At 38.8% G+C, this 16,591-nt stretch overlaps 1 protein-coding gene across 4 annotated transcripts; it reads right to left on the bottom strand.

Annotated features, from left to right (window-relative positions):
• Window positions 1–1,148: 1,148 nt before the first annotated feature.
• On the bottom strand, window positions 1,149–16,049 carry znfx1 (zinc finger, NFX1-type containing 1). 4 transcript variants are annotated; one of them, XM_083528697.1, is made up of 16 exons: window positions 15,780–16,049; window positions 13,899–13,972; window positions 13,497–13,751; window positions 12,280–13,451; window positions 11,840–12,126; window positions 10,551–10,792; window positions 10,184–10,306; window positions 9,784–9,932; window positions 9,414–9,554; window positions 9,140–9,245; window positions 8,261–8,517; window positions 5,173–5,312; window positions 4,628–4,928; window positions 4,211–4,321; window positions 3,966–4,061; window positions 1,149–3,834 (listed from the first exon to the last, which is right to left on the bottom strand). In XM_083528697.1, the coding sequence occupies exons 2-16, from the start codon at window positions 13,942–13,944 to the stop codon at window positions 1,387–1,389; spliced, it is 5,874 nt and encodes a 1,957-aa protein (XP_083384823.1). In that variant the 5' UTR covers window positions 13,945–13,972; window positions 15,780–16,049; the 3' UTR covers window positions 1,149–1,386. The 4 variants fall into 4 exon arrangements, with proteins under 4 accessions (XP_083384823.1, XP_083384824.1, XP_083384821.1 ...); XM_083528698.1 differs by having other exon boundaries at window positions 12,280–13,484; window positions 13,542–13,751; XM_083528695.1 differs by having other exon boundaries at window positions 12,280–13,751.
• Window positions 16,050–16,591: the final 542 nt, after the last annotated feature.

The following is a 16,591-nucleotide window of genomic DNA, read 5'->3' as shown; positions in this document are numbered from 1 at the left end:
GCCCAAATATTTTTGGAGATATTGTTGGGGTAAAAATGTAGCTGAAATCTGTAAACCCTATTTGGTGATATTACCTCAAACAAAGTTGATCAAACTGGGTGTGAAACCGTGCCAAATAATCTGCTAGACAGTATGAAGTATTGCATGTTGTTTTCCTTCATCTGCCTCTTATAAGGGTTGTAAAAAGATATAAGGTATACATAGAGATTTGCACTAGATAACTAATATCCAATAATATAATTTGTGTGATTTCTCTGAATTTTATTTTATGTAACACAATTTTATGTTTGTATTAGCTTTTTCCTAACCTTTTTCCTGGTCATAGGCCATATAAGTCATATAAGAGCAGTACATCACCATGAATCCCTTTCCTACCAGGGCTCATTTTAAGCAGTATACGTTTTCCCAAAAGAAATTTGATCGATGGCAGAAAGCCCATCAGGATATTTTAGCTTCATTTTTGTTTTTTTTTGGTTTTTTGGTCTCCCATCTGACCTGCCTCTAAAAACACTTGCCATAAACATAGACAAAAATCCATTTGTAGGCTTGCTTTTTCCTCATTTTCTGACACAACGTTTTTTCTTGCCCTTGCAGGGTTTTTTTTTTCCATGAAAAGTTTGCATTTGGCTTGATGCTGTGAAAAGGCTACATTTATCATGTAATAAACTGATACAAGCTTCCACAAAGCAGGTTAAATGGAAGCGCTGCAATGTTTTCTCAGAGGGTAAGATAAATTTGCTGACCTTGTCTTGCCACTTTATGATATAGTAAATCTGTGAGGCTCAAAAAGCCAACAAATGCACACAGAGTCTCTGCAGATAGTTTACATCACTGATAGAGTGTATAGTATGAATAAGTGGTGGAGTAATATTAATAATGACCAGAAAAAAAAAAAGGGAACAAAATTGCTCAGTCTCAAACACCCCCCCCCCCCCACACACACACACACACACACACACACACACACACACACACACACACACACACACACACACACACACACACACACACACACACACACACACCTATCTAGGTCCAGATGCAAATAATGCAACAATACATTTTTGTGATTTCAGTTTCACTAACTTTCAATAGCGCACTTCTGACCCCTACTGGTGATAAAAAAAGAAGCAATTAAAAAACTGTGCTGTACTTTAGAATTTTATTAGGACAGTTTTTTTTCATCTACAGTGATTGTATTTTTAGAATCTAGAGTATATATACGAACATATGTGCTTCTAAACTAAAATAAAGTGCATTACATTGACAGAAATACATAGGTTTTATAGATAATGAGATCTTTAAATGTCTTTAAAATCATAATCCATGATTACATACATAAAATAGCTATTTTATTCCATTTCTTTGCAGGGTGGACAAAGGGTTTTAAATATCCCTTGGGTTAAAATCGAGCAAATTTGCAGCATTTGACCAAGCAGGATGTTGTGCTCCATCCATTTCTCCAGCTACATTATTACCCACAGTGAGGGTATGGTTGATTCCACCAATATTTGCGTTGCAGTCAGGACACTTGCTTTGTTCCATGGCACCTCCACAATCTCCGATAGCATACACATGCCCATTAGGACACTTATACCAGTGTCCTTTTTGCAGAGCCATGGCATTTACAATCATCACCCTTTCCTCATTAGAAATCCCCAAACCATTGATTGGAAGTTTATTTTCCAGCTCTTTAAAAATCTCCTTCACTTTAAATTCATCATTTTCAGTGAAAGGTTGTGTCTCCTCCAGGATCTGTCTTGCCTGTGTCACCTTTGCATTGACTTTTACATCCAGCACACTGTTCTTGGCCATACTGCAACGCACATTGAGATCAGCTAGATAGGAAAGCCTCTTCAGTTCACGTTCTATATCCTCAATCTGCTGATCGGAGAACCTCTGGAATCTGTCAAGCAGGAACTCTAGGCATTCAGTAATGCGTAGTGAAAATAAAACATCCATGGGAAAAGACATGTGATCCTTTTGCATCTTTAGCTTCCCAAGCCTCTCCAGGAACATTATCAAGTTCTCCTGGTACCAGAGGTCAAGAAAACTTCTGAAGCTGAAATTCTGTAGCTTTTGCGTGACCATCAAATGCTCTACAGGAAATTGTTCCATAAAGTTTTCCTGCTTTGTTAGAAGCAACTTGAGATTGTTTTGTTTATCCTGAATAACAGACTCCAGACCATTGATCTGTTCTTTCACCTTCTCAATTTCTCCCAGGCTGCGGTTAATATGGGCGCCATATCGCACATTCTTACGGATGGGGGTTCGACACCTAGGACAAACCTTCAACCGGATAGCACGCTGATCTTGATCAGCTCCCTCATCCTCATCCATGGCCATGTACCGGTCCATGCCAGAAGATTCAATGATGTGCCTGCAGTCCTCTAACTGTATGAAGGAGGCATCTGGCTCATCTTCGTTACCAAAGAAGATCTCAATCACGTCGTCACGATGGCATATGCGGCACTTATCTGGGCAAGGGTCTCCACAAAGACCTATGCAAAGATGTCCACAGGGCAAGACATTTTTACATTTCTTTGAACATGGTGGACGGTCACATGGCTCGTGACAGAGTTTGCTGCAGCTCTGGTGTGGACAATGCCACTCACAAGGTTCCATGCAAGGGACACAAGGCTCTCCACATTTCCTCATGCACATGCTGTGAACACAACGATTTTGACAAGGTAGGGTACACGGTGGGCAGGATTTTGGACAAGGCACATGGCACTTGTGTGAGCAGGGAAGGACATGCTGGCACTTATGTTTACAAGCTGTGTGGAACCGACCTTGATGGCATTTATGGCAAGTCCCTGAGCAGGAATGTTCACATTTCAAAATTGCATCACATGGGGTCCTACAGGGCGGCATATACTTCAAATTCTTCGAGAAGCTGCATGGTTCTTCCTGAGTATGCCCACATTTTAACGCCATAGGAACTAGTACATTGCAATTCACAGTGCATTCCTCACCACAGCTGGCCTGGCATGGGTGTCCACATCTCAGTTTTTTCTGACAAGGAATCCTGCAGACAAATTCTTCTGGATCCTGATGACAGGGCATTTTTTGTTTGTGTAGGCATTTTGGAACAACCTTCTCTAAACGTACTTCACATTTACCACACTCCTGATAGCACTTTTTAGGACATTTGTGCCCAATCTCACACAGCACTTTGGGGCAGGTTTTGGTACACTTGTATTTCTTGTGGTCGGCATCATAAGGGTGGCACATGCGAATGCACACATGGCCACAGTCCAATCGGTACTCACAGGGCTTGCTGCACCCGCCTTCGGGGACATTTGAAAAGTCCTTGGAAGATGACACAAGGGTTCGTGTTTCTGGATGATTCTGACAGCTCAGTGTCAAAAAACGTCCTACCTGACCTTTCTCCCTCAGGGTGTGAAGTATGTTACTCCATAGCTTTACCTTACTGAGCATATCCATGTCTCCAAGGCAGTATAGTCCCTTCTTGGCACGAGAAAGTGCCACACAAACACGGTTCGGTATTTGCAAGAACCCAACCCGGCCCTCCGGGTTACTGCGTACCAATGACAATATAACAATATCATTCTCCTCACCTTGATACTTATCAACCACGGCAACTTTGACCCCTGAAAACTCAGATGAGGGCATGAGATTGCGCAAACAGTAGAGTTGCCCGGTGTAAGTGGTGAGGATAGTAATCTGAGAGGGCTGGTAGTCCTGACGCAACAAGTATCGACAGAGTTCCACCACAAAATGGGCTTCGTGAACGTTCTGATGACTTCGTCCATCCTTTATTTCCACCTCATGGGACTTGTGTTCAATGAAGAAAATGTTTGTAAGAATTCCCTAAAGGTGCAAACAAATGACAGGTTTAATTATAATCAAGCAAATGTTGAGTATTTGATATTATGAAAGACATTTTTTTAAATACGAGTTGCCAGTATATAGATTTCCAATTTTAAAATATATTAATTGACCTTGATATTTTTGTACTCCAGTACAGACTCATGGTTCTGCAGCTCGGAGTAGATATGAGGAGTCAAAAGACAGGCAATTTCCGGTCTCATACGATGCTGTAGAAGTTTGTTTATAAAGAAAATACAAAAAGTAACACATTGATAATGATTCAGGTCTGGGATTTAAAAGATATCGAAAGATATTTGGGTTATAAAAATATTATAAAATATAATAAAGAACACCATGTATGGATTTAGTAGCTCACCTGGTAGTTAAGCCTGACAAAAGGAAATCCCACATTGACAAGTCTTTCAAACATAGACACCTCCAGGTTGAAGTTTTTGGCAAGTTCATACACTGTGGCACTTGGTCTCAGCTGTGAACATAATCCAACAGTTTTGCCTGAGCATACACACCAATCGTATTTAATCAGCAACCTGTGGTTGCCTTATAAACTTGTAAACATAATTTTTTTACAGTACAAGCAAAAACTAAAATGTAGATTGTATGCCATGCATATATTTCTATTTGTTAAGAAGTTGACGATTTGTGTTTCGTGAATATTTAAAATATTACAAGATCCAAAAGTCCAATAAGTCTACATAATCAGCATCACATTTAATTTTTCATATGACCTCCTTGTTAGTGAATAGCTCTGATATGTCATATATGTAAATTGTACCTGTTGATGATCTCCAATTAGAATGAGGTGCTGGCAGTTTCGGCTGAGTGTGGTAATGGTGTGGGCCTCCAGCACTTCAGCTGCCTCCTCCACAATCACCAGCCGTGGCCCGAGCTCCTGCAGGACCTGTCGGTATTTGGCTGCCCCAGTGGTGGTCATGCCAATGACTTTGGCATGTTTGAGCACACACAGATCCTCACGGCGGCGGATTTCAGTAAGACGCTCTGCGGCATCCTGATAGACTCGTTCAGCCTGGAGGGCTTTCCCACGAAGGTCAATCTGATACCGCAACACCCAGAGGCTATCAAATGAGAGAGTGATTGAGTGAAGTAAACAGGGGAAAAGTCACTGAGATAAGGGCCAGGAAAAGAACAAAACAACATGGAGGATTGTTCAAATCCATTAAGTTCATTTCTGACCTAAGACAATTATAAAGTTTAGTTTATATTCAATTCAATTTTGTACAGATTTTATGATTCGGTTTACATACAAAGTTCGTACAATTATTTATAGGGTGCTTTGCTTTTGGTATACACAATAATTACCGGTAAAGTCTCCATCTGTCTTTAAGTTTAAGATGCCATACGTTCCACACTTGCAGCTCTTCTTCCTCACTCATGGCCTCACTCTTTTTCAACTCCTTCTGGACCATCTGCTTTATCTTCTTCTTCTGGTGACGCTGCATCTGAGTGCATAAACGAACACCCAGGCAAGTATTGTTGTGTCAATGATTTTACACAGAAAAAATTTTTTTACCACCCCATATACAGTATCTCACAAAAGTGAGTACACCCGTCACATTGCATACATTTTAATAGATAGATAGATAGATAGATAGATAGATAGATAGATAGATAGATAGATAGATAGATAGATAGATAGATAGATAGATGTACAGTATGTAATACATATATGTAAATATATGAACAGCAAATAATTATAAAGGTTATAGCAGTGAAAAAAGTGTGCAGACACTATTGAAAAAGTACAAGTTAAAGGTTATAAGTCTGAGGCAGTGCAAAAGGTGATAATCAAGTACACCAAGTATTTGTATGCATATACAGCGGGTACAATAAGTTTCGAACACGTCACCATTTTCGTCAGTAAATATATTTCTTGAGGTGCTATTGACATTTTATTTTTTACCAGATGTTGGTAATAACCCCTGCAATTCAAATATACAAAGAAATCAAACCATACATGTCAATAAATAAAGTTCTGTGTAATGATGTGAAATGACACAGGGAAAAAGTATTGAACAGATAAAAAAGGGAGGTCAAAAAAGGCATGGAAAGCCAAGACACAACCTGAAATCAATCAGTAATTAGAAATCAATTCTGCCCCTCGTCAGTGCAAATTAAAATCAGATGGTTCAGTCTCAACTGATGGCCTACATAAAGGTGTCCCATTACCAAGGTCTCACACAAGAAAACCTTTATGATCTCTCTCTAGACTTTCGCAACCATATTGCTTCAAAACATACTGATGGCTTTAGTTACAGACGGATTTCTAAACCTGAAACTTGAGCACTGTTGGGCCATAATCCGGAAGTGGAAAGAACATTTCACCATAAAGCGGCCATGACCAGGTGCTCCTCGCAAGATTTCTGACAGAGGAGTGAAAAAAGAATATCAGAAGAGTTGTCCAAGAGCCAAGGACCACTTGTGGAGAGCTTCAGAATAAGCTTGGAATTAGCAGGTAAAATTGTTTCAAAGAAAACAACAAGTATTCAACCGCCATGACCTGTTTGCACGCTCACCACGCAAGACTACATTTCTGAAGAAAAAGCATGTAGAAGCTCGGTTGAAGTTTACTGCACAACATTTGGACGACCCTATGAAATACTGGGAGACCAAAATGTAACTCTTTGGATGCCATAATACACACGATGTTCGGAGGACAAATGGCACTGCACATCACCACACCAACAGCGAAGTTTGGAGGTGGAGCTGTTTTTCAGCATACGGTACTGGCAAATGTATATATGTGAAGGAAGAATGAATAGAAAAAAGTACGGAAACATTCTTGATAAAAAATCTGCTGCGATCTTCCAGGATAATGAATATGATAAGAGGGTGGACATTTTAGCAAGACAATGATCCCAAACACACAGCCAAGGAAACTCTCAATGGTAATGTGTTCAATAGGCCGCACACTGCAATAAGACGGTTTGTATGTTCGTTGTTCCAGAAGGAAGCCTCTTCTGAAGTTGGCTCACAAGAAAACAAGCAAACAGTCTGCTGAACACAACCTGTCCAAGAGCATGAATTACTGGAACCATGCCATGTGGTCTAATAACACAAAAAAAAAGGTTAGGCTCAGATGGTATCCAGCATGTGTGGTGACACCCTGGTGAAAAGTACCAAGAAAACTGTGTCTTGCCTACAATAAAGCATGGTGGTGGTAGCATCATGGTCTGGGGCTGCATGTGTGCTGTTGGTACCGGGGCACTGTGGTTCATTGAGGGAAGCATAGATTCCAACATGTACTTTGACATTCTGAAGCATAACATGATGCCCTCCCTTCAGAAACTGGGCCGAACGTCAGATTTCCAACATAACAATGACCCCAAACACACCTCCAAGATTACAAATGTCTTGCTGAGGAAGCTGAAGGTTATGGAGTGGCCAAGTATGTCTTCAGACCCCTTTAGAACCCTTTTGAGCACCTGTGGGCATCCTTAAGCAGAAGGTGGAGAAGCACCATGTGTCTAATATCCAGCAGCTCTGTTATGTATTTATGGAGAAGTGGAAGAGGATCCCAGCAACAACCTGAGCAGATCTGGTAAATTCCATGCTCAGGAGGATTAAGACAAAATTTTAACATGTTCACTTGGGGTTTACTCACTTTTGTTGCCAGATATTTTGACAATAATGGCTGTATGTTCAGTTATTTTTAAAAGAAAGTAAAACTGTACTGCTTTACAAGCTGCACACTGACTTCTCTAAAATATATTTAAGTTTCATTTCTATAGTATTGTCCCTTTAGTACTTATAATAAACAATATTGCTGAAATGTGAGGGTGTACTCACTTTCGTGAAATACTAGTATATCCAATATTCATAAATGCTAAAAATGCATTTACAAACATGTTGCATTTATAATACTTTATGATGCCTATCATAGGCTTTAAGAAATAGTTAAGGTAACATCATAATGTCAGATTACATTAGGTTCATATAAGATATGAGATATTCTATTCTATTATATTATATTATATTATATTATATTCAAGATACAATCCACTGTAACATAGGCTCTGCACTATAGCTTATGTTATTGTTAATATAACTGTGTTATACTGCATTATAACATTATTGCCTGTGATTCTTTAGAAAATTATACTGGTTTTAATGGTAGTAAAAAGTGCTATGTAATTACAAGTTCTATGCACAAGTATATATCTTTTAATTGCATTATAAAAGGTAATGGCAAGTATTAGATAACATTATACAGTAGATATACTGGATTATAAATTAGAAATGTATTTACAATGGCTACAGAATTGACTGCAAAAGCTGCAATTACAAAATTATTTGAGTTTCTGAGGATAACAATAAGTCAAATTGAGTTGAGTTGAAATAAACTACACTTGCTATAATTATCATTATGACTGTTCCAGAAAAATCTTACCTGCCACATTTCTTGATCAGCTTGACCATGTGCTTGTTCCGGTCCCTGTGAAGGCTGTTCATTAGCCTCATGTATGTTAACGGCCAGCATGATCTCAGATAGTTCTGTTATGGTCTCCTCCTGTCTCTTGCGTTCACGGCCATCTCGGTCCTTAGGGTCTGAATCCTCCAGGATTCTTTCAGCCTCGATTAGAGCTGCCTCTTCATCTATTTCCAACAGCTCCTCGTCCTCTCCTGGTTCCCCCTCATCATTTTCTGCTGACGATAGAGAGGGTGTTGATATGAAACGAAAATTGGAAAAAGGAAGATAAATAAGCAAGCAAATCTCTTGAAATATGAACATGTTAATATTATATTTTGATGCATTTAGTTTTTATTAGACATAAGTATTTATGAAAATGGATTGCAGATTACAGCAATGTTTATTATGCATTATGAAATAGTAAGCTTTGCTTGTAATGTAATGATACCAAAGAGAGTTTGACACTTTGAAAATTCATTTTGAATGTTTATTGCTTTAAATCTATGAATTACTGCAAACTACTAATATGTTTACTACTATAAACATATTATCCTATATTTATAATAATTAATACAAATTCTGGTGTAAATAAAATTTCATAATTACTGCAGCTTTCCTTATTTTTTTTTTTTTTTTTTAGCATTTTCTTAGTTTACAATTATTTTCCCCAGTTTTAACTCAGGAACTGCAGGGAGCAGATGAAACAGGAATGAAAATGTATTATAGCTGTAAATACTTTTTTAATTATATTTATATATAATTATATTAATTATAGTTGTAAATACTTTTTATGGTCCTTTCTGTAATCAGAGTGCAAGAAAAAAAAAAAAAGATTAACATAATGAACCTTTTTTTTACCTGCCTCACCACTGTTGGTTTGCTGCTGAAACGCCCCAAGGCAAAGCCATTCCATGACCACTGACTGCTTCTTTCCAACAAGTGCAAATCCATCCAGCATCTCAGGCTAACACACACAAGCAAGCAAGCAACATAATTATACTACTACATAATACTACTACTAATAATAATAACAATAATATTAATAATAAATATTTCCATTAATAATGCTTAAATACATATAATAATAATTAAACCCAATTTACACATACAAATCAAAGCTTTTTTAACTGACCTGCTGATTCAGACTGGACCAATGGTCATCAGATATGTACTTTTGCAGAAACTGCTCATTAATTACACCACGTAGACTGCACTCGAGGTAACTTGACTGTTTCTTTATATGGTTTTGTGCTTCCTGCATCTCCTTGTGGATCTGTGGAATATTAAAACGCACTTGAACTATGGGAAGAAATTGGAAGTTCTAAAATTGACAGAAGTTGCTCTACTACTACAGAACAAGTTTTAAATAAAAAATCTATATCATAAAATATAGATAAAATATAATTGTGTATTATAAATACTGCATCTATTTCCTCACTTCGAAACCACTTTTAAAGGTATTCCAAAATGCTTAATATGAAAAAAAAACAACAATGTGAAACCTCATAATATGCTTTTCTGAGATGTGCTGGCAGGTCTTTGCGAAAGTTTGATTCCCTGGTCAGCTCCCGCAGAGAGAAGCGCTTAAGGATCTCACTGTTACTGCGGCCACCAACCCTCACAATGCCCTTCTCCAAGAAACTGTGTATACCTGAGATAAACACAGCACGACTGCATTATTGCAAAACGATACATGATCTTATTTACTGCATATAAAACCAGTATTATCTGATCTCTAGCATGAAAGAAATGTGTGGTATATAATTTGCCTTAAATACAAGCATGCATGGATATATTTTTATTTTATCTGAAGGATAATTCTGCTAAAATCTCACACAAATGTGAGAAGTATTATTACAAACAAACAAACAAAAAATAAGCAGTGTATTTGCCATATATTACCTTCCAGAAACTGGTCTAGGGCATGATTGGTATAACAAACCACCAGCATAGGAGAATTAGCAGACCACACATTACTGTTCTGCAACAGAGCCTTGGCAATTTTTAGCCCCACATATGTCTTCCCTGCAAAACAAAAAAAGAGAAAAAACTAAAAGTAAATTATGTTTATCAGCAATTTTCTTTCTTCTGGTGCAAGGTTGATTGACAGCACCATGAACATTTTACTCTACTGAGACCCACCTGAAGGTTTTAAGAAGCTAGATCAAGATTGCATACTTCAAGTTAAACTTTAGGAAGTAGTAGCTCTACTAGGAAGAAAGTTAGATATACATTGACGTGAATTCAATTAAAATTTCAACTTCTCTACCTGTGCCTGGTGGACCTTGTACGATAGCCAGCTCCTTGGTGAGAGCCAGTTTAAGTGCTTGGAGTTGGCTTTCATCAAGGCCTAGTTGCTCCTCAGTTGGCCAAGCATCAGCGTTGAGGAGGTTAAATGGTTTTATACTGTCCTTATTATCCTCTGCAGCGATGCAGGCCAAATCATAACTTTTCTCGATTGTCCTGAGGTATGCTGGTGGGTGGACATCAGGGTTACATTCTACAATGTATCTAAAAGGCAAAAATGAGACAATTAACAGATGTGTTATTTGAGGGTGGAAGTAGTATAGTAGTATTTTGGAGAATAGTATTCTGCAATGTTCTCTGACAGACCCACGACAACCAACTTAATTGGTTCTTGTTGATTATAAAAAAGCTGTTGTATCAATTAATTGTATCAATTAGATTAGTAGACTAAATGCCAGAAATGTCAATGGTTAACATATTTACCGTATTTCTCTGACTATTAGCCGCTACTTTTTTTCCATGCTTTGAACCCCACGGCTTAAACAACGAAGCGGCTAATATATGTTTTTTTCCTGGGTTTTTCCCGGTTTCACAAGCTTCAAGCCAAAAAACTGAGCCCCATAACATTAGACCAATGAAATTGCCGAACGGGTTCAGGTGAACCAATGAAACTCTTTATATTAAATCAGATGCGCTCCCACTGAATCGGGCCGCACCACATCATAAATATGGATGATGTTCCTCTGACGTTTGACCTGCCGCTCACTCGGAGTGTCTACAGGAAATGCAAATCATTCGTCACGCTGAAAACAACCGGGCATGAAAAAAACACACTTCACCTGTGTTCTGAGCTGCACGGCATTGGTGTTGATTTTTAAACGCACGACGAAACCAAAAGAAAAACTCCCGAGAGAAATTGTTGTGAAAGGAAGGAGGAAGACAGTGAACAATGAATTTCTTGGTAGGCTACTGTTTAGATACAAGCCGTGTTACAGACACTGTCTTTAATTAAAGCCTGTGTAAAGTTAATTAGTTTCAATGTGCGGCTTATAGACGGGTGCGGCTTATATTTGGGTGCGCTTTATAGTCCGGAAATTACGGTAAACAATTTTTGTGAAACTGTAGAAATCAAAGTTCACTTTCATACTTTTGACTATGTAATTCGCAGCAACTATTACAGAACACGTGGCAGTGCATACAATCTCAAAAAAAGGGATTCTGCAATAACTGATTAGAAAGGAATTATCTTATAAATAAAGAAGAAAGCCACAGGTCAATACCATACTCATTAAGTTAATTCACATTGTATACCTCTGGAAGGGGAGCTCATCCTCTTCTTGTTCCTGAAGCCCCTCCAGGACATAGCGGTAGGCCTCAAAGTAGGCAGTGGTCTCAACCATCAGGAAGGAATGAGAGGCCTGGATGGTGGCCAGTTGAGCTCGACTGTTTCTAGAGAAACTTAGCTGCACCTGGCCTTTTCTCAGGTCTTTGGGGTCACGGTCAGATACCGTAGCAAAGAGGAACGTTTTAAAATTGTCCATAGACAAGCAGACCAGAGACCCATACAGCAACCGTTTGGAATTCTCCCAACGAACAAACTGTGAATTAGTAAAAAAGCAAACCTGTTATCTTCAGTAACTTCTCTGTAAATTGTATAAAGCTAACTTAAAACTGATATGTTCCTAGTTTGTTTGTTTTGTTTATATGAATTGCCATTTATTAAAGTTAAAAAAGATTTATTATTGTCTGACCTCAAGAGGCTGTGGGTCAAATTGCACTCTGTAGGCGGTGCCTGTAGAAGTGCAAAGAGGCATGACCAATCGAGTGTCAAAGTAGACCCTGATGTCATCAAAGTGTCTCTTTCTTAGTGGCTCATCATGCTGGCTTTTGAGCAAGTCCCTGATACCATCACGTAATGGCCTTACAAAGTCCTCTCTCAGAAGCCTAAAATGTGTATCCAGATAGATATTGACACTGGGGTAACTTTGTGACATGATGTTAGCCCGCAGAAAAGGTTTCTTTTCCTGGTGGAACTCTTCAGGAGTTGGGTAGATAGTCATGTATCTGAAGTCTTCTTCCGCTTCGAGGGTATTATCATTGCCGATAAGAATGGTGTAATTGTCTGATCGTAATGTCCCATCTCTTGCTTTCTCTTGGAGATGATCTACCATACCTTGGACCTTCTCCAGATCCTCATCAATCGTGTTTCGAATGTCTACACCAGAAGCACGCAGTTGGTTGATCACTGGTTTCAAGAGAGCCAACAACATTGAGATGGAACGGATAGAGCTGGATGGAAACATGCTGAGTACACCAGACAGGAGATTTATAATGTTGTCCAGGTGCTGTGGATACTGTTGTCTCCGAGCAGGGACATGATCAGACATCATTCCGGCCAGATAGTGAGGAAGCACAGTTTGGAAGAAGCCAGAGTCCTTCACCTCCTGAGCTAAATGAAGCACTATTCTGCGATCATTCTTAGACTGAAAAGCTTTACAGAGAACTTGGCAAAGCAGCTGTATAAGGCCCTGCTGCATGATCGTGTCCCTCAGCAAAAGTTTTAGACCCGCATTAGAGGAGAGCGTAATGGCCACCACAGATGCATCTTTCTCTAGCAGCTCCTCCAGTGCATGGTATCCAAGTCTACGTACCTCAGGGATACCATCTCTGCTGTTCCCTCTTCCATGGCCTCCTCTTCCTCTTTGCCCATATCCTCCACCTCTTTCTCCTCTTTGAGCACTTTCCACTCTACCTCTTTCCCTTGATGCATCCAACCTGGTGTCTTTTCTCCTCTCACCTCCACCTCCACCTGCACCAACTCCTCTTCTGTCACCTCCACCTGGTCCACCTCTTGCTCCTCCTCTTCTGTCACCACCTCCTCCATCTCCTCTTCTGTCTCCATCTCCTCTTCTATCACCTCCTCCTCCATCTCCTCTTCTATCACCTCCTCCTCCACCTCCTCTTCCACCTCCTCTTCTGTCACCTCCTCCTCTTCTGTCACCTCCTCCTCCACCTCCTCTTCTGTCACCCCCTCCTCCACCTCCTCTTCTCTCACCTCCTCCTACACTTAAACTTCTACCACCCATACTTGGTCCACCGCCTGCACATCCTCTTATATCTTCTAAACCTGGTGCTCCTCTTCTGGCACTTCCAGCTCGTCCTCCTCCTGAACCTCCTCTTCTGTAATCTCTTAATCTACCATTTAAAGAACCGCGCTCTTGATCTGCACAAAAAAATTAATTAATTAATTAATTAATATCTTCTTTTATTTATTTAAATATTAAAAGCAAATTACTGGTCTTAACACACGAAGAACAAAAATAGTGGTATTACAGGAGCCAAAAAAGAATAGGATGAAAGAAATCAGTACCTCGTCTTTGCTGTGCTTGTGGCCTGTTTTGGATTTCCTCCTCCATGGTTCAATAGAGCTGTCAAGTCCTCGAGCTGCAACAAAACAATAATCATTACATTATGGATCCCTATAGATTGGACATCATTTTTAGGCAAGGATTTTGCAAAATCAGTATATATATTTTTTATTTATTTAGTTCATATACTCATATTACATAATATACTCATAATACAAAACATACAATAAAAATTATGTAAAAAAGCTCATATCTCCTGGAAGAAATTGACTTTATCACTAGCACAACTACGTATATAGACTGTATAAAATCAGATTATGGGTATAACTTCAGTTAGAATGGACTGCACTTGCGAAAATACAATGTAAAAAATGTGCACAGTGCATTGTATCAAATGATTGATGTAAATGTTAAAATTAGATAGTGGTTAAACACACTTTATGTAACGTGGGTACTCATCATCATTATCACCCTCCTCCTCCTCCTCATCTTTTTTTTTTACTTAATTTACTGTCCTTTCACAGAATGGCAGCTGCATGACTACATGAGCGCCCTGCCATTTGTATGACTCCTGACGTTGTCACTAAACCCCAAGCTTTATGGTGTGACACATTCGGCTCTACATCAGCTTTTAATTACACGAAATCATTTTCCACATCATTTCTTCCTACCAACTTCTCTGGTACATGGACTATTCAAGGACCGTACAGTATGTTCTATGCGCCCCCATTTTCCAACCAGTTAACAGCAGGGGGCAGTAAAAACACTTTCCTCACGGATTTCCCAAAACACCACATACAAATAGCGTTTTTTAATAATATGCATGTACAAATGCTTTGTACGTCAACACGACATATATGAGCATCTTAACAAGATGTCAGCATGTAGATGCATCAACACGGTGCATTTGTGTCCCTGTGCTATGTATTCCTACATATCGAATCTTTTCAAGGATGAACATATATAGAAAATAAACGCATTCAAGGATGATTTTGCATTTAGAGATAGAGGGATGTAGTAGTATAAAAACGTAGTGAATACAAAGGTGCATAAACGGGTTTTGTTTGTATGTTTTGCTACGTCATAATCCGCAAAATGTTCGTTATTCTAATAAAAATAAAGCCTTAGGCCTAAGTGTGTCACGGTATGTTTCCTTTTCCAGGAAAACCTCCTATACAAACCTGTCAACCACAACCATCGCGTTAACACACATCTTTTCATGTTTCGGCGTGTATCACATTATAGCGTTTCATCCCCTAAAGCCTGCAGTTTCAGCACAGTGAAATAAATTGCAGGTGGAATGAAATCATGATTTATACTTCATCTTAGAAAACAAACCCCTGGTGAAGTAGTCAGAGAGATGATTTCCGGTGAGATACACAGTGCGCATCAAAACACACACACAATCAAGAACTAAGATTGCATTTCATATTATATTACCTAATTTTTTCCCATCATTCTGATACTGTTTATCCTCTCTATATATCGATAATCATCAGGATATGAGTCAGCATGGTTTAATTTCTCGGAAAAAAATGATTCACCCAAGAATCAGGGGTAGCATACACCACTTAAGATCTCATTCGAATTGTCAAATATATATATATATATATATATATATATATATATATATATATATATATATATATATATATATATATATATATAAAACCCTAAACCTAATAGACTAATATGCACATCACCGCGCTTTCTGCGACATCATCTGAGGCAAACCGGAAGACAATCTATTTAGAAAAAATATATATATATAAATATATCAACCGTGATATGTACCGAAAGGTCGAGGAAACGTCTCATCAGTTTTAAACATTTCTTATAGTATATCTATGAGGAAGCAGCTGACAGAAGCCTCGGGATCTTACCGGTTATCTCCAATACAGTCGCTCCTGTGTTTCTGTAATAACCGGGCGACGCTCCGCCGCAGCTTTAAATACCGGGCTCTGAGTTTCGCTTTCGTGTTCGCTTCATCATAATCGAAACCGCAGAGAGAGACCAGAAACTTACACAAGCCCTCACCGTGTCACTGTTAAACCTCTGAAAGCAATTAAAGCCGTATTACATCTACATTAGGTTCCTTTCAGGCAAAACGATGCCTAAAAATGATCAGTTTGTACAGGATTACTGTACTTCCGGTATCTTCTCCACCATCGAATCACTCTTTTACAGTGTAACACAGTGGTGGATGACAATGGAATATTTTAAACTTTATTTTTCAGTTGGTTTAATTGAACATGGTGCTTTACTTCGGGAAAACTTTATCACTAAAAGCTTATCTTTTTACTTCACCACATTTCATGGAAGGAATTCTTCACTCTTTAAAGTGACATTAAATGAGAACCTGTCGTGAGACTACACACGTAAACAAACAGTTCTCGCGAGAGTTTGCGCCTGTACCATTGGGGGAAACGCTTTACATTATGATGAATGTGATAACGGGGCATTAAACAGCATAAACTATTAAAAGAGTTCCCAAAAATAGTTGTACAATGTGAAACAACATGAATATTTTGGTGAAAACATTGGATAAGCATCTGATGTGTAGGCTTTTGACAATGGAGTTGACATTTTCACAGGTCTGAGTGTGTGAACTTTGAAAAGACATGAATTCGGTTTTATTTGCAGATTTAATGGAAGATTTTGAGGAGCGGTTCGTGGAGATTCATTATCTTCTCAT

The sequence above is a fragment of the Silurus aristotelis genome (genome assembly GCF_946808225.1).
Source record: "Silurus aristotelis genome assembly, chromosome: 2".
In the NCBI taxonomy this organism is placed as follows: domain Eukaryota; kingdom Metazoa; phylum Chordata; class Actinopteri; order Siluriformes; family Siluridae; genus Silurus; species Silurus aristotelis.
This window is presented reverse-complemented; position numbering and strand designations above follow the sequence as displayed.

Bases quoted from the DNA above. Each gene is read 5' to 3' on its own strand.
- znfx1 (XM_083528695.1), bottom strand. From the start codon at position 13,944: ATGGAGGAGGAAATCCAAAACAGGCCACAAGCACAGCAAAGACGAG. The intron at 10,793-11,839 runs GTATACAATGTG...TTTGCCTTTTAG, and splicing joins GATGAGCTCCCCTTCCAGAG to ATACATTGTAGAATGTAACC. The intron at 9,555-9,783 runs GTTTCACATTGT...AATATTCCACAG, and splicing joins TCAGAAAAGCATATTATGAG to ATCCACAAGGAGATGCAGGA.